Source organism: Vombatus ursinus, unplaced genomic scaffold (assembly GCF_900497805.2).
Source record: "Vombatus ursinus unplaced genomic scaffold, bare-nosed wombat genome assembly UNPS02014768.1, whole genome shotgun sequence".
NCBI lineage: Eukaryota > Metazoa > Chordata > Mammalia > Diprotodontia > Vombatidae > Vombatus > Vombatus ursinus.
In genome coordinates, this window is record NW_020954546.1 from 13,459,620 (window position 1) to 13,483,528 (window position 23,909).

Below are 23,909 nucleotides of genomic sequence, written 5' to 3' on the forward strand. Positions count from 1 at the left end.
CTACCTCTGATGTTTGCCACCTACATGACCTCAGGTGAGTCACCTAATCTCCCTAGACTCAGTTTCCTCATAGGTAAAATGAAAGGATTGGACTAGCCAGTCTTCAGGTCTAGTGCTCTAAATTTATGGTTCTGTGATAAGGCTTGGATTCTCCTTAATCAGTAACCGCCCTGAGCTCCAAGGAACTGGGGCTGCCCAAACAGTCCCCTGAGTTGAGGACCTGCAATGGCCTCCCCTCAGGCCCCTTGCCCTGTTGGCTGAAGTGTCCAGAGAGAGGTGCTTCTGGGCACTGGGATTGCTTGGCAGGAGGAGGGGGAAGGAACCCAGAGCTGCCATGATTCACAAGTGCCTCTCCCCTCACTTCATCTTCCACAGGAAAACCTTCCAAACAGTTTGGTGGTGCCCTTGGAGCTCTGGGATATCGAGGTACATGAGGACATTGGGGATAAGGGCAGGTGCCCCAGCTGAGCTGGGGGGAAGTTTAGTGTCTATTTCATCAAAGGCTGGGATCCCCTAGACCTTGGGTGGGTTAGGTGGGTCAAGAAAAGAATGTCCCTGATGCCCAAATTGACAGGAATAAATGGCAAGATTCCACCAACCCAATCACTTTCCTGGTCTGGCTCCCTGGGCCCTTCCAGGGCAGCCTTCCCCAGGGCCCATACATTTGCCTGAGGGAGCTGAGCATGCTTTCTGCCTTGTAGGAGCCAGCCTTCCAGGACCCTCCTTCCTACAGGGCTGTCCTCGCCTATGATCAGATCAGAGGGCTTTGGGTCCCATCTTCCTCAACACCCTCTTCTGAAGGGAACAGGGGAAGAAGGAAAGGAATGCAGAGGAAGGAGAGGGAGAGAGACAGAGAGAGAGAGAGAAAGAGAGAGAGAGAGAAGAGAAGAAAAGAGGGGAGGAAGGACAGAGAGAGGAGACTGAAAAGACAGAGAGAAGATAAAGGGAGGAAGAAGTTAAAGGAGAGAAAAGGAAGATAGTGAAAAAGGAAAAAGGAGGGAATGGGAGAAGAGAAGGAAAGGGAAAGAGAACAGGAGAGAAAGCAAAGAGAGAAATTCCTGGTGCAGAGCGTGGTGAGAAGGAGCTGGAGTGTCTGGTTGTCGGGAACACGTTTGTTCATCCCTCTTCCTCCCCCCACCCCCTAATCCAAAGGCACTGTTGATTTCCCAAAGCACTTCCTCACATTATCTCTGAGGCTTCTCACAGGGAGACCCATGGCACATGCCTAGCCCCATTTGACTGGTGCAAAACCTGAGTGTGATATGACTTGCCCCAAACCACACAGGGAATCAGTCAGTGGACAGGCCTGAGACTAGGATCTAGACCTCTCACATCCATCCTACCTGAAGCAGGACATGAGGGCAAAGTCACAAGCAAGCCTGCAGGAGCCAGAACAGGGGTGGGCAGAAAGGCTGGTCCTCTGTTCCCTGCATGTACACCGGCTACCACCAGGTGGTGGTAAAGAGTCTTACATGGGACCAAGCAGGGACGTTGCCGTCCTAAGATCTCAGCAACTCATTTCTAGGTCTCTTTAAATAGGGAGGGAACATTCTTTTATCAAAATGGATGAAAACAAACGATCAAATAAAATAAACATGAGTCCAAGAGGCCCATTCTTCCATGCCAAGGAGGTAAGAGAGAAGATGGCGCTTTCACGGCTTCTCCCGCATCCTCAGAGGATGCACAGCCTGGCCAGAGCCTTCTCCTTTCTCATGCTTGGCTGAGCTCATTCCACAGAACACCTTCCCAAGGCTCTGGATTGTTGCTTTGTCCTCCCTAGGCTGGGAGGCAGTGTGGCCTGATGGATGAAGCCTAAGCCAAGGCTAAGGGGCCTTAGCTTAAGACCAGGGGTTCTTAACCTTGACAGATCCCCCTGTATGGGCTATTTTACCTTTTTTAGGGTAAGCCCCTTTTTTGAATCATGTTTTGAAAGGCATAAAATACACGGGATTATGACAGAAATCATTTGTACTGAAATACAGCTCTCGGAATGTTTAAAAAAAAAAAGTTTACAGACTCCTAGGTTAAGGACCCCTGCTATAGAATCAGGAAGACCATGTTATGAATCCTGTCTCATAATGTCACTAGCTGTGTGATTCTGGGTAGGTCACTTCATTTTTCTACGATACAGCTTTCTCGCCTGTTAAAATGGGCATAACAATGCACAAACTTCACAGAGACAGAGTTGTAAGGCTCAAGTGCAGTAGGGTGTGTGCACATGTGAATGTGTGAATAGTGCTCTGCAAATTTTAATCGATCGATCAAACTTTTATTAAATGCCTACTATGTGCCAGACACTGCACTAAGCTAAAGTAATATATGTCAGCTATCATCATCATCCTCATCAATATCTAATTATCATTATTATTATTAATAACATGTGAGCTATCTCTGCCCTCCAGGCACTTTGGATCCACAAGGAAGTTAGGTCCAATCTCTTTCACATCTTTGTGACCAACAGTAAATGCCATCCCCTTTCTGGTCCTTCGCTTCTTCCTTCATGCAAAGGATGCTGGCCTCACTAAACATCGTTCTCTTTCCTTCGCAGGTGGGGCTTGTTTGGGGAAATTGTGTGGCCGGAAGAGAAAGTAAATCTTCCCAGGACACCCGACCCGAGACCTCATGAACTTTGGTGCTACTGCCTAGTCTAGAATGTATACCTTGAGTGACTCCCTCTCCCCCTCCCCTCCCCCCTCTTCCCCACCCTTCTCCCAGGGTCAGATCCTTCTCACTGGAGTGTTCCTACAGCCACCCACCCATCCGGTGGGGGTAGGGGATGGGGTGGAGGCACGGGACCACGGGGCAAGCAAACACAAGAACCAGGGGTCAGCTTGGAATTCTGTCCCCTTCCCTAAAGGAGCTTGGGTAAGGGGAGGGATCAGATGCCCTCCTCATCACCACCACCACCCCATTCCCACCCAGGAGCTCTCCCCTCTGCGTTCATGATCTTGAGGGAAATATGGTGCTACTTGTTGGTGCTTATAACTTTCTTGGGGGTGAGGGAGGAGGGAAGAGGGGGTCCCCTGGATAAGCCCCTCACCTGGGGGCTCCTCTAAACACAGCCCTGGAGATTTTCAAGACATCCAACCCTACCCCCACCAGGAAAGGTCAGCCCAGGACCCACAGTCATGCTCTCCCACTGGGATGAGCAGCCTTTGGGGTTGGGCCTGCTTGCCCTACCTTGTACCCGAGCACTTTAAATCAGCCTCAGTCCTGGTTGCGAGCCATCCAGATCTGGCCACCTCTCCCCACCACGCCAGAGGGCTGTCCCTTCAGTCTCTCCCTTGCTGCTCCTCACATCCATCCATGGAGCCAATATACCTGAAGACTGGGAACAGCCATGCCCCTGATCTTTTTGGAATTTATCTTTCCATCCATCCGTCCACCCCTCACCCAAAAAAAGTTTACCACCCAGTCTAGCAAGAGGCTCCTGCCCCAGCAGACTTGAATGTCTTTCAGTGATGCCCTCCACCTTGTAGGACCTGTCCTGGTCTTCCCCACCTCTACCCCTCGCCCCAGCCCTGCCACCACATACACTCACACACCCCACTGGCAAGGGGAGACCCCTGCCATCGGGAGTGTGGGAACGCATGCATGTACTCACCATTGACAGCGACTCCATCCCCGCCAGGCCTGGGACAGCCAGCACTGCCTAGAACCCCAAGAGGCCCGAGGATGGGGCTGCGGCGGGAGGGGAACCAGAGGGAAATGAGGACCCAGAGCTCCCCGCCTATCCCTGGTATATCTCACACAGCAGTACTGTATCCTCAGTCCCTTGAGCCCCTGGGCGTCGGAGCAACTCTTCCCAACATTCAGGCCCTGTCTCCGTGTCTCGCTGTGATAGATCAATAAATATTTTATTTTTTGTCCTGGATACTTGGGGTTTATTTTGGTTTGGGATTTTTTTGTTTGATTTTGTTTTGGGGGTGTGTGTTTAAATTTTTTTCTGGTTTGGGGAGCTGTATCCCCACAGAGGGGAACTGACCCCCCTGTGTTCATTTTAATCACTTTGGTATCACTTTGGATGGAACACACTTTTTTTTTAATAAGAAAAGGAAAGTAACTGCTTCAGAAAACAGACTAATAAATGAAAACCTTTTAAAGGAAATGGTGTCCTAGCCTCTTTTGACTTGTCTCATTCTCTTGCAATCCGTCAGTCAACCCACCAGAAAGACTGAGTGCTTACTGTGTGACCAGCCCTCAGCTAGGAGCTATGGGGGACAGCAGTGAGAGCTGGGACATTCCTAAGGCTCTAGGAGCATACCAGATAGCGGAGAAAACAAAACTCATCCAAGTCCGTTAACAAGAAGTTAGGAAATACTTACTACATTTAAGCCCTGTGCTGAGCTGGGGTTACAAAGAAAGAGCAAAAATGATCCATGCCCTCACGGAGCTTACATTCTAATGGCCCAGAAAACAACTGAGTGTTTGCTTGGTTCTGAGTGCTGTAAGGAGTCAGAAAGAGACAAGGGGGAAAAGGAAGGACAGGAGGATTTAGACAAGCAGAGAAAAACCACAGGATAATAGATTTAGAGCCAGAAGGGACCCCCATGGTCATCTAGTCCAGCAGATGAGGCTCAGAAAGGGATGGGAACTTGCCCCATGTCACACAGGAGAAGGTGGGATTTGAACCTGGACGTTCCAACACCAAACCATTGACTCTTTCCCACCATACCAGACGAGGGGAGAGTGTTCATAAGAAACTGCACTTTTGAGTTGGAAGGAACATTGGACATTAAAGGCTCAGAAATCTAGAACTGGGAAGGAGCCCAGACCATCTTGTCTGACTCCTTCTCCAAATAGCCCAGACCATCTTGTCCGACTCCTTCTCCAAATGTAGCCACAGAGACAGACCCAAAGAAAGTCAGGGACTTGCTCAGGCTCACACAGGTAGTAAGTAGAAACACTCGAACTTGAATCCAGATCTCCAGCTCCAGATCCAGAGTTATTCTCCCCTCTGCCACATTCCAGTTCCACCCTAACATACCATAGCCTGCTTTCACCAGCCGTGTGTGGGATCTTGGGAGGTTCATTTAGAATTTAGAAAGGACTTGAAGGGTCGTTAAGTCCAGCCGTGTCATTTTACTTAGGAGGCACAAAAAGGTTAAGTGATCTGCCCAGAGCTAAGTGTCTGTGGCAGGGTTTGTGCCCAGGTCTCCCTAATTCCAGACATCTTTCCATCGCCCTTGAGGTCTATGGTGTTCTAGGATCCACAGCCATATAGGCAATTAATTGATTACCAAGCATTTTGAAAGTACTTAATACGATGTATCGGGCACCGTGCTAAGCACTGGGGCTACAAAGAAAGGCAAAAGCTTGGTCCCTGCCCTCCTGGAGCTCATTCTAGCGGTGGAGACAATATGCAAATAACCTTGTACAAACAAGATACAGTTATCCCTTCCACATTGAGACTTTCCCTGTCTTGGTTTCGCTATTTCACAGGTCAACATAAGAAATTAAATGGGAATTTGGGGGTAGTTTTTCGGAAGCCACAGACAGCGTACAAAGGCCAGCAGAAAACACAGAAAAAGTTTAGGAACTCAGAAATGCATAAAATATATGTATAGTATTGTGCAATATCAATATATTTTATCTTTTAATACTGTAAACACCCCATAAAAGAAAAACAAAAAATTCAAACTTCTTCTCTGGTACAAAGAGAGGGCCAAAAAATTTTACGCGGATTTTCCAGACAGCGGGGTGCTGCGCCCGTAACCCCGTGATGTGGAAGGGATGACTGTATGTCCAAGGTCATCTCAGAGGGAAGGTGCTAACCATGATGGAGAAGGGGGAAAGGGGATGGAGTGGGCAAGGAAGGTGTCCTGGAAAAGTAACAGGAAAATATTAGAGTTAAAAGCTGGGGGCTTTCTCAAGGAGAGGTGGTTGGGAGTGGACAGAGCATGGCACGTTCTCCAAGTGCCTCTAAGCCCCTGTCCTCCATCTCTAGCCTTGTCTGAGAGGCCGCTCCTGGTAGATTAGGTTGACAGGCCTTCTCTCCAACTTCACATCATAATCAAGGCAATATGAATATTTCACCTACTTCATTCCCCCACCTCCCATGTGGGTATAGAGACTGACCTTTGTTATTTGTGGATTTCACTAAGGAAGCATCTTTCTAGAGCTCTAGAGTTTGATGAGATTCGAATAATGAAACCTTCAGGAAAGAAAATAAGCATGTATATGGTGCCCTACTGTGTGCCAGGCACATGCTAAGTGCTTTACAAATATTATCTCATCTCATCCTCAGGACAACCCTACAAGGGAGGTGCTGTTCTTATCCCTATTCTAGAGGTGATTTAACTGAGATTGACCCTCTCCAGAGTCACACAACAAGGAAGCCTCTGACTCAGGATTCACACTCAGATCTTTTTGACTCCAGATTCAGTATCATTTCCACTGAGCCACCCAGGAGGACATCACCCTTGCTAGGAAATCCTTCCTGTGTTTGGATGGAACTCAAGGCTTCTTCCACCATACTGGTGAACACTAGGGGAAGGAGCTGGGGAGTAATGCAAACCTGCAGTGAGTCCCTGAGCTCCACGTGAACTCACTTCATAACCCATCCCTTCTCCTCATCCTGGGCCACTCTCCATATCTCTGGAGCCTCAGAGGGCCCAGGTTCAAACTCCCCCCTGTGAAGTTTAATAGGCTATCTGGTGGAGCCCTGCCTGTGGTACCTCAGGCAAGCCTAAGAAAATGTGCTCTCACGCCAATGTTTTAAGGAAAATTCTCAGGGGGGTCTCAGCAGGAGAGCTCTGGGCCACCAGGCTCTATCGGGGACCCTACGATACCACTCTCACACAAGGGCAAGGGCATCATGGAAGCATAGCATGTCAGAGGTGGAAGATGGCTTCCAATTCCTTCATTTTACAAAGGAGGAAACTGAGAACCAGAAGGGGTCCAGGGCACATTTGGGTTGCTGGTGAGGAGGGGCAAGGTTAGACTGCATCTAGGAGTAACTCAATTGGACTGCAGGCCCTGGAGAGGAAATCTGTCATGGGGTAGCTTTCTATCATTAGTTTTGTTTTTTGTTTTTTCCTTTTCATAAATTTTCATTGATATCTTTCGTTTTCACATTTTCTACAGTTCCTCCTGTATCTTTCTCCTCTCCCACCCAGAGCCATCCCATATGGCAAAATTTTTTTTAAGGAAAAAGAGAAAAAATAATCCATGAAATTAATCAATAGAACAAAAATGTCTGATAACGTGTACAATGTTCTACACCTGTAGACTTCCCACTTCTGCAAAGGAACGGAGTCGGACAAGTCTTCTCACATCTTTTCTTTGGGGCCAAACTTATTCTGTGGCATTGTTCAAAATTCACCTTCAATCATTTTGTGGTTTTTGTTTTTTTCTATTTTCATTGTTGTGTATGCCATTTTTCCTGGTGGCGAAGCAAACAGAGTGCCAGGCCTGGAGTCAGGAAGACTCATCTTTCTGAGTTCAAACCTGGCCTCAGACACTTCCTAGCTGTGTGACCCTGGGCAAGTCACTTCACCCTGTTTACCTCAGTTTCCTCATCTGTAAAATACGTGGAGAAGGAAATGGTGAACCATTCCAGTATTTCTGCGGAAAAAAACCCAAATGGGGTCACAAAGAGTCGGACACAACTGACCAACAGATGTTTTCCTGGTTCTGTTTACTTCCCTTAGCATCAGTTGATGTAAATCTGCCCACGCTTCTCTGTGTCCATCGTATTCATTGCTTCTTATAGCACCACCATATTCCAGCCCCTTCACGTACCACAGTTTGGTTAGCTATTCCTCAGTGGATGGGCATTTATGCTGTTCCCAACTCTTTGGGTTGCTCCCTACCTTGACTAACGAGTCATGCTAACTTAGCGCTATGTTTGGTTGTTCCCGCAATGTTGAAGGAACATCGGTAAAGGCTAACAGCCACCCACTAAATTTGGTGCCCTGGCCCAAGACCTGAGCATCCTCATTCTGGATCTGCTCCTCAGCCAAAAGGATGAGCTAGCCATCTTATGACAGCTATTAGTGTACTCCAACAGCAGAATTTAGAGGCTCCAGAAGGACTGGGGCACTTGCCACCTCACGCTAAGAGACCCCAACAGCTGAGCTCTCACAGACCATGCTCAGTTCTGGGGGAGTCTGGCTCTCTCATATTCTCTGACTCTTTGGCCAGGGGTGGAGAATCAGGTGGAGGGTGCAGCCTCCAACTGATTCAAAAGGCAGCACTTGAGGACCTAGAGGGCCACATGTGACCTCAAGGTCACAGATTCCCCACCTGTGCTTTACACTCTACCCCAGAGTCCAAAGAGAAAACCACTTAACACTAAAGTCTAACTCAAGTTTAGGGTCTCCTCAAAGAGAAGTAGAAAAGCACTCAATGTACAATGTAAATTAGGTATAGGACAGCTATTTATTTCCTCTACATAAAAGAAACAATTAAAACACCAGACTCACAGTATGTTAACAAAGTCTTACAATGTAATATAATAACCTACAATGTCTATTATACACTCTTGGCTGGTTGATAATTAGCATGTTAAAATATGGAAGATTTCGCAAAACTGCTAAATGATCATTCCATTTTCGTGTTCGTTCTGCTTTGTCCAAACAGCTCCCTCAAGTTCTGTGTCTTCTAGCAAGCCAAGTCGAGGCTTGGGCCCATTCTTGGGTCTGTAGTCGTTGTAATGGCTGCAAGGAGGACCTTCTGCAATGAAACTGGGACCAACCGAGGCATGTGGGAAATCCCAAAGTTCCCAAACTCATGAGGTTTCCTTCAAGGTCGGAAACACCCCTCTCATGATGGACTTTCAGTCACAGGCTCAGAGGGAGAAACACAAAGCAGAAGGGACAGCCGGGATCCATGCCCCAGGCTTGGACTCACCTAGGCACTACAAATGTTTGCTGCCGTGTGGAAGCAGCTACTGTTAGTGAGGGGGAGGGGTGGTAGAGAGGCTCCCCTCCCCCTCCATCCCCTCCACCCCCTCATCCCGTGGGAAGTCCCAGAGAGAATTCAGGAGAAAGAAAGATTAAAAAGGTCAGAGGGCAGTCACTGCTTTTAAGATCTATTGAGCGAGCTGTTTTTCACGGCTCAGTGACCAATTCTTTCGGAAGCATCACCCCATCGTGGGGGAACCAAGAGACACGAATCCTTCACCAATCCCTGTCGCGTCCCCTGTGGGGCCAAAGCACATCAAAGTATACCATCCAAAATGATGTTACAACCACATGATAGAGCCATAGACACCAGAGATCTTCAGCCCAGCCCTTCCATTTTACAGGGGAGGAAACTGAAACCAGGGAGAGGCCGGCCTAAGGTCACACAGGCAGTGCCAATCATAGCAGGACAGAGCCATAAAGTGTGAAGAGCTGAAAGAGACCTTAGAGGCTGTCTGGCCCGACCTCTTCATTTTAGAGAAGGAAGTCACAGCTGGGACAGAGAAGAGGCTCAGTCCAGGCTTTCCTGGGTACCATTCAATCCAACTGACGGACCTACCTCAGAGCTTCTGCACACATACACACCCTCATACACACACTCACACACAAATACACACACTCTCATACACACAAACACACTCACATGCTTAAAACCACTCCTCCACACACACAAATACACACACTCTCATAGACACAAAAAATGACACACATAAACACACACACATTCATACCCACAAACACAACTCATTCTTACACGCAAACTCTCTCTCTCTCTCACACACACACACACACACTCCTCTTGAGCATGGTTCCCTAACCAACTGACTTAGCCAGGTTCAGACAAAAAAATTGATTCAATTAGTGGCCCATTGGCCTGAACCATAAAACATCTCCTGCAAGGATTTTCCAAGCCAAATCACCCTGGCCACGTGTTGGAGATGGGTGAGGGAAAGAGATCATGGTTCCCCTGGTCCAGGGCTGGGCCTCATTCAGCTTGGGCCTGAGTGGCCTGAGGGAAGAGCAGTGAAGGCTGAAGGCATCATTCTAAGCTCAATTCCTGAGCCCCCTTTACTTGCTCTATTTGAGGCTCTGTGCCAGCTCTGACGTGGGCACCAGAGGGTCTGATGACCCCATTCCTGACCTCGAGGAACTAGAAGATGAGCTCTATAAAGTCTAGGCTAGGGAGAAAGAAGTTCGACAGACAGCTGCACTTTTCAATAGGAGCTGGAAGGCAGAGCCGGGAGGTGAGCAGCAGAGAGAGGAGGGGAAATGCTGCCCTTGGAAGCAGAAGCCTATTATCAAGTTGGAAGGCTGCTAATTGTTTCCTGCGTGACCTTGGACAAACAGTTTCCTTCCACTGGCCTCCTTTTCCATCTTTGTAAAATGAAGGGTTGGCTTAAATGTGCCACTGGTCCTTCCCAAGCCCTAAATCGATGGCTCTGGGGAAAGGATGGGCCAGAGCTGCTCCTGTCCTGGGCACAATAGGGGAGCTCCCAGGAGACTCTGTCTCTTCCTAGGGGAGACAAGAGATTTCCATCCCGTTAGACAATCAACCTATCAACCTCCATTAAGCACAACTTGGGGAGAACCTAGAATACAGGATGGAGACTGTCCTGTCCTCAAAGTCAAATGCCCTCTCAGACCGAGACCCCTGGGCAAGTCCCTGAGCCCCTCAATTCGGGGCCCCGGAGTTCTCTTCCACCAGGCTACAGAGAAGAGGCTGCTCTGCACGAGGGGAGAGAATTTCCTCCCCGGGAGTCTCCTGTCAATGAACTCCCAGGTGTGCCAAGCACTGTGCTAGGCTCTGGGGGGGGACAATGCCAAGGACCGGAGAAGCTCCGACCCGGGCACGTTTCTCTTTCCACGCCAGTTTGACCCTGTGCCCGTCCTGGCCACGGTCCCGCCTGGGCAGGGGCGACCCCGTGTCCAGGCTGGACCCTGCCCTGGACCCTGGGGAGGGGGACGGCGCGCGAGGCCAAGCTAGGGGAGACCCATCGATCAGAGCCTACTGTGTGCCAAAGGGAAGGGTGAGGCTGGGGGCTGCCAGGGACTGCGACCTCCCGGGTCGCTGGAGCGCAGGGGTAGAGACCCAGACTGGGGGCGGTGGCCAAGGTCGTGGGGAGCCCCGCCCCCCGCCCCGCCCCCCCCCGCCCCCCGGCCTCCGCGCAGGCGCCTCCAGGGTCCCTGGCCCCGCCCCAAAGCCATCCGCGCCGCGCTGCTAGGTCCCCAGGCCCCGCCCCCTGGATCAGGCCCCGCCCCCCAGGCCTCCGCGCCGGCGCTGCCAGGGTCCCCACCCCCGCCCCGGGCCCGGGCCCAGCCGCCGCCGCCGCCGCCGCCGCCGCCGCCGCAGCTCCATCCCAGGGATCCCGGCTGCGCAGGCCCGCCCCCTGCCCTGCATCCCTCCCTCCTCTCCCCGCAGTGGCGGCTGGAGCCCGGAGCGCCCAGCGGCGGCCCCGGCGACGCAGCAGCTGCGGCGGCGGGGGCAGCAGCATCCCGAGGAGCAGCGGCGGCGGCAGCGGCGGCGCGCCCAGCCCGCCCGGCCCGCGGGGCACCCCGAGCCCCACCCCGACCTCCGGCCCGCGCCCCCGGCCCGGCCCGGGGCTGGTGGCTGCGGCGCTGGGCGCCCGGCCCGGCCCGGCCCCGGTCCCGGCTCCGGTCCCGCCGAATGCATGAGGTTGATGCTCCTCTGCTGCACCTGGAGGGAAGAACGTATGGGAGAGGAGGAAGGTGAGCATGCGTGTGCAAGTGTGCAAGAGTGGGCATGAGTGTGCAAGAGTGTGCAGGCGGACGCTACGGGGCCGGCCCCTCCCCCAGCCCCAGGAGCCCCGGGGGGCCTCGGCCGACTCCCTGCGCTGCGCCCCAAATCCGGCATCCTCGGCCCGACCATCCTCAGATCCCCCCCCCCAGCCCCGCTGTCCTGATCACACCCCAGTCCCCGCCCGGCTCTCCCCCTGATCTCATTCTCCTTTCCCAGCCTTGCCCCAGCCAGTTCATCCCGTCCCCTGAACCCCATCCCTATGTCATCCCCATCTCCATCCTCCTGTGCCCATGACGACCTCTCTTCTCATCCCCTCCAGACTCCCGACTGCCTCGGCCCCTACCACCTTAACTTACCCCTACCCACCCCAGTCCTTTTATCTCCTCTAATGCCCTAACCCCACCCCCACCCCCATCCTTAACGGTGAACGGGAGTATCCTGTAATAGAAAGACCCCCCCACAACAGAAGTCATGGGACCACAGATTCAGAGCTAGAAGGGCCCCGACACCCTGTAGACCCACCTCCCCGTTTTGCAGATGAGGAAACTGGGATCCAGAAAAGTGAATCGACTTACTCAAGGTCACACAGGTAGGAAAACAGCAAAGCCAGAGTTTGAATCCAGGCCCTGTGAGTCCAAGTCTGGTGTTCTCTCCACACCCCGACACTGCTTTCTTGATCAGGGGCCTGAGTTCATATTCCCTCAGCTGTTTCACTGCCTGTGTGACCTTGGGCAAGGCATTTGACCTGCCTAGGTCTCAGTTTCTTCATTTGTAAATCAGGGCAGTTGGACTGGATGACCTCCAAGCTCTGAATGACCCTAAGCATCACCTCGGTTTCCCTGACTGCCCCTCAACAACCATTCCTGTCCTCTATGCCTAATACTATCCCCATAAGCTATCCCTAGCCCCTATGCCCGCACCTTTGAACAGCCTCACTGCTGTTCCTATCGCCTCCATCCCTTCATCCCATCCCCCAGCCCATCTTAAGCAAGTCCTGTATTGGAGCAATTGGACAAGAGGACCCAGTAGGCAAATTCCCACCGCTGCTGTCCCACCCTCTCCCTACTAAGCAGTTTCTCATAGGTGGTCTGCCATCAGGCCTCCAGTTGGAATCCCCTTGTCTCAGAGGCCCTTCCCCTCTGCCTGGATAGATTTCCACCCCTGACGAATCTTGGGCGGCCTCTCCTTTCCCCAACACCTTCTTGGCTCTCAGCCGTTGGTTTTGCCTTCACTTCTCAGCCCTGCGCCCAGAACGGCCTCCACGGAGGCCCGCAGTGAAGAAGGGAACTGGCTCGTTACATTAGGGGACTCAGAGACCAATTCTGGCTCTTTGTCTCATTTTCCATGGGATCTCCCTGGGCCTCAGTTTCCGCCTCTGAAAATGAAGGGGTTGAGTAAAAGAATATGCAAGGCTCCGTCCAGCTCTGACATCCTATGCCACGGACGCGCTCCACATATTGGCAGGCAGAATGTCGCCTCTTGTGGGGGATTGGGCAGAGCAAACCCATGACGTCTGTGAAGTCAGAGCATCCCTGGCTTCCCCTTTCTGGGCCCTTTCCCTCCTTCTGCCAGGCCTCCTCCTGCTTCCCTGCACATCTCCAGGATGCCTGACTTCCCTCATGTCAAAGCAGGCTCTGGAGGACTGCTGAGAGATGCAAGCCCCTTACACCCCGGTGGGACCTGTGTTCCTCCCAAGGCTACCTGCCTTCCTATCCTGCTACCTCTCAGGGGGATGGAGGACTTTGGTCCCTTGTGGGGAGTCAGGTCTCAGGTAGGGGACAGCATTTGGGGGCAAGGGGCTATTCTGGTTATCCCCCATTGTATGGAGACTTGCTGGCCCCTAGGGCCGAGCTGATTAGCAGCTGGTGGTTGGCATCATGAACTGGCCCATGTAAGCTCATAAGATCATTGATTTAGAACTCAAAGGGACTGCAGAGATCGCTGAGTCCAAACCCCTCATTTACAGATAAGGAAACCGAGGCACAGAGAATTAAGTGATTTTCTTGAGGTCTCACACACATGTTCACACGTAGAATCGGAGAGTTTACAAGGCTGATTTTTAATCTAGAGGCAGCTTCCTTAAATTCTTACCCCGAGACTTTCCCATGCATCCCCAAGTCCCTTGCTATCTATATCACCACCAGCCACATCCAGGGTAGCCTCAAGGAACCCAAATGCCTTCAAGTGTGTATCCAGACAAGGCATGTTTCTGAGGCCAATCCACCCCTACCTTCCTAGGTTCTCCAAACTGACTGAAGGAAGGTGAGGGTCATCAGATGTATTGAATTAGGCACGCCATGGCTCCCCATTCCATTGTCATAGAAAATCGAATGTGGTGTGCTGGGAAAACTGGGAGTTGGGTTATGTAGGGTGACTTTGAGCAAGTCACTAGCACTCTGGGCCTCAGTTTCCTCATCTGTAAAATGGGGAAAAGAATGCCTGTTATATCTACCTCGAAGCATCGTAGTGAAACTCCAGTGAGGGGATGAATGTGTAAAAAGGGTCAGAAGGTCCTTTCCAGAGCTAACAGTAATCCTAAACATCAGTTATCATTTCCTTCTCAGGACTGCAGGTTCGTCCTCCATAATGTAAGGAAATTGGCCCAATTGATCCCTAAGGGCTCCACCATCTCCAGCATTCTATGGCCAGTGTGAGGAGAGCTGGGGGAATGACTAAGCAAATAAGGATAGACTGACGGCAGAGGCTCTTTCTTTCCTGCTTCTCCCCAGAATTCTCCCAAGAGGAGCCCTCAGGTGCTCTCGGCCTCCTTCTCTGGCGTCCCCTTCTCCGGCTCGGCAGCAGGCTGGCCAGGGACACACCTGCATCTTAGCTACCTTGGGCGTCTGCCTCTGTTCCCACAGTCTGGAAGTGAATCGCGGGCTCATAGACGTAGAGGTGGTAGAGCCCTCAGAGGCGAGCTAGTCTGATGTCCTCGTGTTCCATAGAAGGAAACTGAGGCCCAGAGATGGAATATGACCGGCCCAAATCCACCCCACCCCACTCGACTTCCAGAGTCTTCCCTTAGGAATGATTCCATAGGGGCCTGCACCCAAGGGCCCCAGACCACCCAGGGGTTCTCCTTGGGATGGATGGACAGGGAGAGGAAGAATGGATGTGTTGGCCCAGGGAAGAATCTTTCCCCTTCTCTTCATTTCTCCTGTTTGTCAAGGTGAGCCATAAACCTTGAGGGCAGGAAATGTGTTGGTTTTGTCTGGCATACAGCAGGCATGGAAAGAATGCTGACTGACTGATCCCATCCCCTTTCCCTCCCCCCTCCCCTGACTAATCCTCTCTGAAGCCTGGGTCCAGATGGCCTAGTAAAGGGTCCTGCTCGGCCCCAGCCTGGCATGGTGGAGGAGGGGCAGGCACCATGCCAAGCAGTCGCTCACTCTCTGTCTCCGTTCTCCCCCATCTGCTCCACCCCTTCCAGGAAGTGATCTGCCCGTGTGTTCAAGCTGTGGCCAGAGCATCTATGATGGCCAGTACCTCCAGGCCCTGAATGCTGACTGGCATTCTGACTGCTTCAGGTAGGGCTAAGGGGCTGGGGGGAGGAGGGCAGGAAAGAGGGAGACAGAGGGGAAGAGATGTTCTCCTGGTACCTGTTAGGTCCAAGGATTCACAGTGAGCTCAAAAATGCCCTGGGGCTGGATAGGGACCAGACCTTGGATGGCTTTGATACGGGGAGCTCCCAATGAAAGCATTCCCTCCACTAAGGCAGCCCTGCTCCCCGTTTGGCAGTTTGCAGTCTTAAAAAGTTACCTGGAAAGTGAAGTGACTGGCCCAGGGCTGTGAGGCCAGGATGTGCCGGGGAGGCAAGACTCGAATCCAAGACCTCCTGTCTCTGAGGCCAGCCAGGCTGCACCTCAATGGCTAAGCAGATACCCCTAAGCAAAATGTTTAGAACAGTCAGTGCGATGTAGAAAGGAGGCAGGCTCTCTACTCAGTTGAGCCCCAAATTCCCTGTGTCAGAGGAACTGTCCTGTCTGAGACTCGGTTTCCTTTTCTATAAAAAGAGAAGGATGAACTAGGGGGCCTCTCGTGTCCCCCTGATCGAGCTGGGACGTCCTGGAGCAACCAGTTATCTGGATCACACAAATGAACATATGTAAAGCGCTTCACAAACCAGGCAGAGAGAGAGGTGCGCACCCACATATGTACTAGCTATTATTTCAGCCGGGTATCGGATACATCGCACTGCCTCTAAGTTGGGGGTTCCACTTTTGGTGTGTCCTGGGCCTCTGGCAGACGGTCTACTGAACCCCACGGACCCTTCTCAGAATCCTCTTCTTAGAAGCACTAAATAAAAGATGCAGATAAACTCATGCTACTGAAATGGTTATCAAAATATTTTTAAAAATGAGTTCACAGATCCCAGGTTAAGGACCCTTGATCTAAGTGGACAAAACAGAAGGATAGTGCAGTGGGGGTGAATCCAGAATGGCCAAACCTTGGTCTGGCCTGGGTCAAACCAGAAAAAGGTCTCTAATGGAGTGCTGGAGGGCTCTGATGTGGAAGAAGGAGCCGTGGACCTGAGGATGGGAGGTCTGGGTCCGTGTTCCCCCTCCACTTGGCCTTGGGCAAGTGAATGGATCTCCTGTTCATCATAACCTGGAAGGGAACTCAGAGGTCATCTTATTTGACAAAGAAGGAGGCTGAGGCCCAGAGTGGTAACGTAACTTAGCCAGTGTCACACAGGTAACAAGGATCAGGGGCAGGATTTGAGTCTGACTCTGCTTTTGCCTGTGGCCCGTGCCAAGGGGTGGTTTGTGCCAGGCCCGGGAAAGTAGAGTGTTGCAATGGGAAGAACCTGACTTCAGTTCTAGTCCAGACTATATTACGGACTCACTGTAGGACCTTAGGCATATTATTTCTTCTGGGTCTCAATTCTCCACTTTGAAAAGGAGAAGCTGCCCCTAGAAGAGTTCAGGTGTTGTGACGATCAGAATGGCAAAGATGGCCAGGGACCCAGGAGTCTCCCAGCCAGGCCCATCCTGAATGGCCTTGGGGAGACGAGCCTTCCTGGCTTCCAGTGTTTCTGTCTCGTGCCTGCCTGGGCTTGGAGTTCTCCTTGAGGGCCTGGCACACATACACCGTCTCAGCATGGATTTCAGGCCTATCCAGAGTTTTTCCCTCTTCCCGGGGTCCCGACAGCCCCCCGGGCTGGATCCAGCCTGCAGAGCTCAGTCTGCTCTACCCTAGACAAAGTGCAGATCACAGGATGGACAGCTGGAAGGGGCCCTAGGCAGCATCTATTCCTGTCACTGCATTTTAGAGAGGAGGGAACCTAGGCCCAGAGAGCAGAAGGGGCTTGGCTAAGGTCCCACAGATAGTAAATGTCAGAGGTAAGATTCGAACCCAAGCCCTCAGACTCCAGTATCGGTGCTCGTTCCATTTGTCCCAAAGGAACCTGTATTGGAACCCTGGTTCCTCAGGCTCCAAAGTCAGTGTTTTTCCTCACTCTTTCCACTGCCCTTCCTACCTGTGTGGCCCTGGGCCCTCTCTGGGCCTCAGTTTCCTCACTTGTAAAATGAGGGATGGGGTGGACTAAAGGGCCTTTGAGGTCTCTTCCAGCCTCAGGCCTGTCATCTGTGGTCTAGGGATCCCTCCCTCTCCTCCCCCACCCCCACAGGATAGCCCCGCACGGGGCTAGGCACCCAGTACTGAATTCCTACACAGGAAAATAAGCGTGTCATTGACTACTAAACCAAACTCAATTTATCGGCATTAAACAATTGTAGAATACTCTTCTTCCATTTTATTGAATTTGAGTATGGTAATAAATTGAATTTAATAAATTATATACTGATAATAAATAAAATAATAACTTGGATTTACATTCTGACTACCCTCTCGGGGCCTCAGTTTCCTCATGTGTAAAATGAGGGGGACTGAACAACCTCTAAAGGTCCTTCTAGGTCCAATTCTGTGATCCCATCTGTGTGACCTTGGGCAAGTTCGCTTCATTCTCTGGGCCTCAGTTTCCTTATGTGTAAAATGAAGGGGGTGGACCTGTGAGGACCAAGGACCGAAACTGGCACTTCACTATCTAGACCTCAGTTTCCCCATCTGTAAAATGAGGACTTTGGGCTCTGTGGCCTCTGAGCTCCCTTCCAGTCCCAAATCTGTGGTCCTGGAGGCAGGTGCTAGAGCAGGTGGTCAGAGAAGTAAGAAGGGAGGGGGTGGTCAGGAGAGGATACCCTCCTGAGCCTGGGGTAAGGCTGAGCACCTGGGAGCTCCTGCCCGGCCCCCAGCCCCACCCCCCTCCTCTAAAACATAGTCCACCGCCCGAAACTTGCAGGCATTTTTTAACCGCCCTCCTTGGGAAGTTGAAGAGAGGGAAGAACCCGTGCCCACATTTTCTCCTTTCTCCCAGCGCTGGCCTTCCACTGAGTCTGCGGCCACCCTAGCCCCACCCCTGGGTGCGTGGTTTCTAGGGGCACAGCCTAGGGCTGGAGGCGGGGCTGGAGTTGTGAGTCCTGACGCCTCAGCTTCCTCTTTGGTCCCTGACCCCCCTGGAGGCCACAGCTGCGAGGATGCTGGCCTCAGCCCTCTGGAGAGGTTACTTCCTGGCCAGGGCCAAGTAAGTCTGAACAGATCCCTCTCCCCCTCCAGCTCCTAGTGGGGCAGCTGCCTTGGGGCTTCGTGTGCCCTTCCTTAGCCCCCCCCCACCCAGGACTGGGGCGCAGGGAGGGAGGAGGGGGGAGGGGACCGGGTCTGGGAAGCCTGGGAGAACTGAAACTTGGCGGCTGGATGAAGCAGACAAGTGGGTATGCCGGCCGACCCAGGCCTCTCCCCTCCCAAATGTCCTGGACAGCACTGGTCTGAGGGGCCACTCCCCTCAGCCATTTCTAGGGACGGGAGGGCTAGTCAGATCCACTGCCTTCATGGATGGTGATGAAGGTCTAGTATCAGAAGCCCTGGCTCAGATCCCACCTCCAGCACCACGTTCCTCAGTTTCCTTGTCTGTGAAACTAAGGGACTGCCTAGATCAGGGGTTCTTCATCTGTGCTCTGTGAACTTCCTTTAAAAAATATTTTGAGAACTGTATGTCATAATTTGTTTCTGTTTTATTCATTTATAAATGTGATTCTGAGCCAGGGTCAACCCTGGACTCCATGGCATGTGAGGGCCTTCCAGCTCTGCACTGGGCATCTTAGCATGTCTACAAATGAGATGGCAAGCCCAGGTGATACGGAGTGCTGTGATCCTGCCTCGTGGAGAGGATGGCTCAGGGGTAGCTTCAGAGCCTGGAGGACACCCCTGGTCTGACCCATCCTGGGGAATGATCTTAAGCCTCAGTACCCTCAGGTAACCCTCCTAAGACTTGGTTTGCCGAGGAGTTGTTGAGCTGCCCTCAGAGAAAGCCTCCTTTCCTGCTGGAGAGCCACCCACACCTGTGAAATCAGAGCCTCTCCATGGGGCCATGAATGGACCTGGGACAGTGCTCCTGAGCCAGCCTCTGGCCCAGTTCCCTCCCTTCTGGATTGGAGGATAATAAATTCATCTTATTATCTTAGCTTATCTTACTCCCTCACCCCAGTGCCCTGATATTATTTACCTTAGGCCTGAATCTGATCCGTTCGTTTTGTGGGAAAGGTAGTGGAGTCCCAGAGAAGGGAAGGGATTGACCCAAGGTCACCCAGAGAGTAATTAACAGAGCTGGGTTCTTGTCTTTCCGCCTCTAGGCTGATCTCCCAGGAGACTGGTGACCAGCCCAGTGGCCTGAGTGATTCTGACCTCTTCCCTCCCCTCCTTCCCCATCAGCTTTCTGGTTATTCTTGGCCGAGGCTATCTGGCAGGCTTGACCAAGATCCCCTTGGCTGCTCAGCAAAAAGCATCAGGCATCATGGATGGCTCACCTCACTGGAGACAGAGGCTGCCCTGTGCCCTGGGGCCAGCCCCATGCTGTGGCTGCTTCTCCTAATGACCTTCCCCTCCCAGTTCCCTTTCTATGGAAAAGCCCTATTCCCCCCCCCCCCCCCCCCAGGGAGGAGATGGAGTTAAGAATGTAAGGCCCTCAAAGGCAAGGGATTATATCCTCTTCCTCAGCACCTCATGTCTATTTGGACTACCTCCTTGCTGTGAAAGGAGAATGTTCCAGGGTTGGGGAAAGGTGTGGAGATAGGGAGGACCAGAGAAACAGGAAGTGTGGCCCTAGGCTCTGAGACAGATGGGGAAGGGCTCCGAAGGTCAACCAGAGCAGTTTGTCTTAGAACTTCGAGGCCACAGGGAGCTTTTTGAGTCTGGAGTTTTTGAGCAGAGGCCTGGCATGGTCAGACCTAGGCGTTAGGAATATCTGTGTGGTACAGAAAAGATGACTTGGGAAGAGGCTGGAGTCTAGGAGGCTGTTAAAAGTAGTCCAGGTGAGCTGTGTTGAGGTCCTGAACTCGGGTGTCTGTGGGTGACTAGGCAGGTGGGAGAAAGGTCTTGGAGGGGTGTGTAAAGCAGTGAATAAATGAAAGAAGGATTATATGGGAGGGCTGACCTGTAGCCTCCAGCCTCCAGGTTTAACCTGGTTTAAATAAAGAACAGCCTGTCTCCCAGGGATCCCAGCAAAGGTAGCCGAGACGAAAGGGCCCCAAAGCTGGGCTACAGAAAACCCAGGCTGCATTCCTAGCTCTGACCCTTATCAGCTGTGCAGTCACGGGCTAGTCACTTCCTTTCTGGGCCTCAGTTTCTCTCTCATAGTGGGAGGGATTGGGCTGTTTTTAGGGTTGTTTTCGGCAACAGAAGGAGATGCCTTGGGTTTTCCCTGGCTGCCTGCTGTGGATGGGGGCCCAGGCTCCTGTGTTTCACATCCGATTTCTCAATGTGTCCTCACTGTCTGGGGCGGGAGGCTCTGACGTCACCCCCTTCCTACAGTGCAGCATATACCAGCAGAGTGAAAGTGAAGAAAGACTGTAACATTGGATTCTGAATGTGGAGGCTTCTGAGCTCCCCGGATTTCAAAGGAAGCACTTGGTTGTTAGAGGGGCCAGGGGCTGGAGGAGGGCTGGGTACCAAGTGGCCTTTGGGTAGCCGGCATCCCCTCGTTCTTTGTAAACCAAGGGATGTGAGGGTAGCGGTGCTCTCTTGCTGTTATTCTTAGAAGGGCCTAAGAAAGTCTGACTCAGGGTGGGACACTCACTCGTGGACCCCCGGTCATTTTTCTCCTGCCTCCCAGACCCAGCCCCCTTTCTCAGGGGATTTCTGGGAGAGCTGGGCATCCTGAGAGCAGCCCCTTCTTGGCAGAGGCCTGGGGAGGGGGAGCAGAGAGGGATGAGGCTCATTTGTGTGGGTGGGCCCCGAGCCAGCCCCCCTTGGGATCTGGTGGGGAGGAAGCCGGGTACAGCTTTTCAGGAGTTAATGGAGTTGCCGAGCCCCGCCCCCGACCCCCACCCCACCTGGCCCTGAGCCACCATTGGCCAGGTCTGCCTGGGTTCAAGTTCACCACTGAGCTCTGGGATGACATCATGGCACTGGAGTGGGGGACTCCTGGAGGCCGCGTTTCTTCTCTCCCCCTCCCCCAATGCCCAGCTTTGGGGCCCTTGAGCACACCTGGGTTACTCTGTCTACCACCTGCCGTACCACCCTCCGCACTATTGGCTTTCCTGGTAGGGAGGCAGCCCCAATGCGCCCCAAATCCCTCCTCCCAGGCATCTCCTTTCTGCTCTGCTGCCTTGGGCTCCCCCCCATACAATTCAGGGCTGGTGCCTCCCCTCCCCCCTCCTCTGCCCTAGGGGGGCCGGCTAGGCAGAGGGATGGACAGCCCCGCCCCCTCCCCTCCGAGCACCATCTGCAGCCCAGGACCACAGCAGCTTCTCCGCTCAGTCTCCTGGGCTCTTTGGGGGGGTGGGGGGAGGGAGCAGGGAGGCGCTTCAGCTCCCAGACAATGAGGAACTGGCTGTCCGCCCCTTAAAGAGAAAGCTTCGCCGTCGCCAGCTCTAGGATGCCGCAGTCCCTCCTGCCTGGCCTCTCTTGCTCCCCGCCCCCCCCCCCCCCCCCCCGCCTTTTCTCCCTCCTCTTTCTCTCCTTCCTTCCTGTTTGGCCAGACAGCTATCCCCCTTCTGTCCCCCTTTCCCCCAAGCATGTAGAATTCCAGCTCCGCTACTTAATCAGGCCTGAGCCAAGGGGGTCCTGACTCAAGGGGGGATCTCAAGTTGCAGCAGCCTGACTGCTGATGTCATCAGCCTGGCTTCCTGCTCCAGAAAGGCAGATCTCGTTCCAGCCTCAGGGGCCGGATCTATCCCCATCCTCCCCAGCTGGGTTCTTCTCCCACCTTTGTGCATCGCTTTAGCTTAACGCAGGTAAAAAGAAGCTCCAAGCCTGGAGTCTAGAGACCTGAGCTCTGTCTTTAGCTTAGATGTGTGACCTTGGGCAAGTCTTTGAGCAGCCTTCTCCGGCCTCGGTGTCCCCATCTGTAAAATGAGAGGTTTGCCCTCTTCAGTGCATTCGGGTTCTAGGGTGGTGATATTCTGTTGAGATGACCTTGAAAAGACTAAATGGGATATGTGATCCCACTTTGCTCATGCCTGCTTCAGAGTCAGCCTCTGCCTTCAGTAATACCCCCAGCCATCGTTCCTCTCCTGAAGGCCTTCCGGGAGGGAAACTTGCTTCTCTCCTTTGGGGGAGTTTGTCTCTGGACTAAGTTTCTTCGTCTGTAAATAAGGAGACTACCAGGGCCTCGTGGCTTAGTGGCTTTTTTGTTTGCCAAAGAAAAAAAACAGAAACAAAAACAGTATGTTCAAGCCTGTGGATTCCTTCCCTCAATCATGTTTAAATGCACAAAATAAAATCCATAGTATCACAAAGGAAACTACTGAAATACAGTGATGGGTGATTTTTAAAGACAAATTCCAAGAGCCCAGGCTAAGAGACTCCCTGCAGAGGCGTTTAAAGTCGCCCCATCTCCAAAGCCTCCTAGGAGACTGAGCAGCGCAGACAGCCCAGGACTCGGGCTGAAGGACCTGAGCACCCTGGGGCCAGCTCAGGCAGATTTTGTAATGTCTCTGAATTTCAGTTTTCAGCTCATGGATCCAGAGCAAGCAACCTCAGAGGCATCTGATCCAAGTGTCTCATTTTACAGATGAGGAAACTGAGGTCAAGGGGTGCTTGCCCAAGGTCACAGGGGTAGTAAGTAAGCAACCTAGCTGGGATTTGAACCTTGGTACCGCTCCTTTGTCTCACTTCTACTGTACCACTGACTTCACCTTTGTAGAATGAGGGAATCAGACCAGATGTTCCCTCAAGCACCTGAGAGCTCGAAATCTTGGGACCAAAGGGTCAAAGAATTTAGATCTTCTCTTAGGTCCCTTCCGGCACTAAAGTTCTGTGGTTTGGTTATCTAGGTCTGGCATTTCTCCCCCACCCTCCCAAATGCAATCCAGTTCCAAGGCCTTTGTTGTTTCCTCATGGTGTGCTATGCCAGTGTAGACTGGGAGTGCCCCTTTCCAAATGCTGATGGACCAGAAGACCTGGCTTCTGGGCAGTGGTTCTTCTTGGAGGGTCAGCATGTGAGTAGGTGCAAGGGTAGACGTGGTCCAGAGGCAGGGTGTCCATCGGAGCCTCCTTCTTGTCTCTGGCCCAGGTGCTGTGAGTGTGGTGCCTCCCTCTCCCACCAGTACTATGAAAAGGATGGGCAGCTGTACTGTAAGAAGGACTATTGGGCCCGCTATGGCGAGTCATGCCATGGTTGCTCTGAGCAGATCACCAAAGGGCTGGTCATGGTGAGTACCTACCACACCCAGAGACACACACACACACACACACACACAAATCTTGGGGGCTCTTCTATCCCTGGATTTCTCTCCCCTTTTCTAGTGTACACTCAGTCTCTTTCTTGTCCATGCCTGGCTCTGTTCTGGCCTGTGGTAAAGTCCTTTGTCTTTATGTCCATAGTTTGCCTTTCAGAATTTCAGGTATTGGAGGACCTGAGATTTTAAACCCAAATCTGACTCCACCTTTTCAGAGTTCTTGATCTCTGTGAGGGAGGGCTTGTGTCCCATCTGAACTTTGCATCTCTTCTAGTGCCTAACATACATTCTGTACATATGAAGGTCTGTAGGATGGATGGATGGGTAGATGGATGGATGGACAGATGAAGGATGGATGTTTGGATGAATAGATGAGTACATAGATGATCAGATTGATGGATGGTTGGATGGATGGTTCAGTGGAAGGTTTGGTGAATGGATGAATGAATGAATGATGGATGGATGGATGTTTGGGTGAATAGATGAGTGCATGGATGATTGAATGGATGGATG

At 52.3% G+C, this 23,909-nt stretch overlaps 2 protein-coding genes across 7 annotated transcripts in view; both read left to right on the forward strand.

Annotated features, from left to right (window-relative positions):
* ELN (elastin) overlaps positions 1-3,874 on the forward strand; it is a 69,548-nt gene extending 65,674 nt beyond the window's left edge. For 4 of the 5 annotated variants that reach the window (XM_027861968.1, XM_027861972.1, XM_027861969.1 and 1 more), the window contains 2 exons: positions 376-426; positions 2,549-3,874. In XM_027861968.1, coding sequence (XP_027717769.1) covers positions 376-426; positions 2,549-2,592 — 95 coding nt within the window. In that variant the 3' untranslated portion in view covers positions 2,593-3,874. The remainder of the gene's footprint in view (positions 1-375; positions 427-2,548) is intronic. The other variant, XM_027861971.1, reaches the window with a different exon arrangement.
* Positions 3,875-11,555: 7,681 nt separating this feature from the next.
* Positions 11,556-23,909, forward strand: part of LIMK1 (LIM domain kinase 1) — a 31,318-nt gene continuing 18,964 nt past the window's right edge. Inside the window, exons 1-3 of one of the 2 annotated variants that reach the window (XM_027862002.1) lie at positions 11,556-11,633; positions 15,095-15,191; positions 23,231-23,369. In XM_027862002.1, coding sequence (XP_027717803.1) covers positions 11,576-11,633; positions 15,095-15,191; positions 23,231-23,369 — 294 coding nt within the window. In that variant the 5' untranslated portion in view covers positions 11,556-11,575. Of the gene's footprint in view, positions 11,634-15,094; positions 15,192-18,139; positions 18,245-23,230; positions 23,370-23,909 lie in introns of those variants that run through there. The other variant, XM_027862003.1, reaches the window with a different exon arrangement.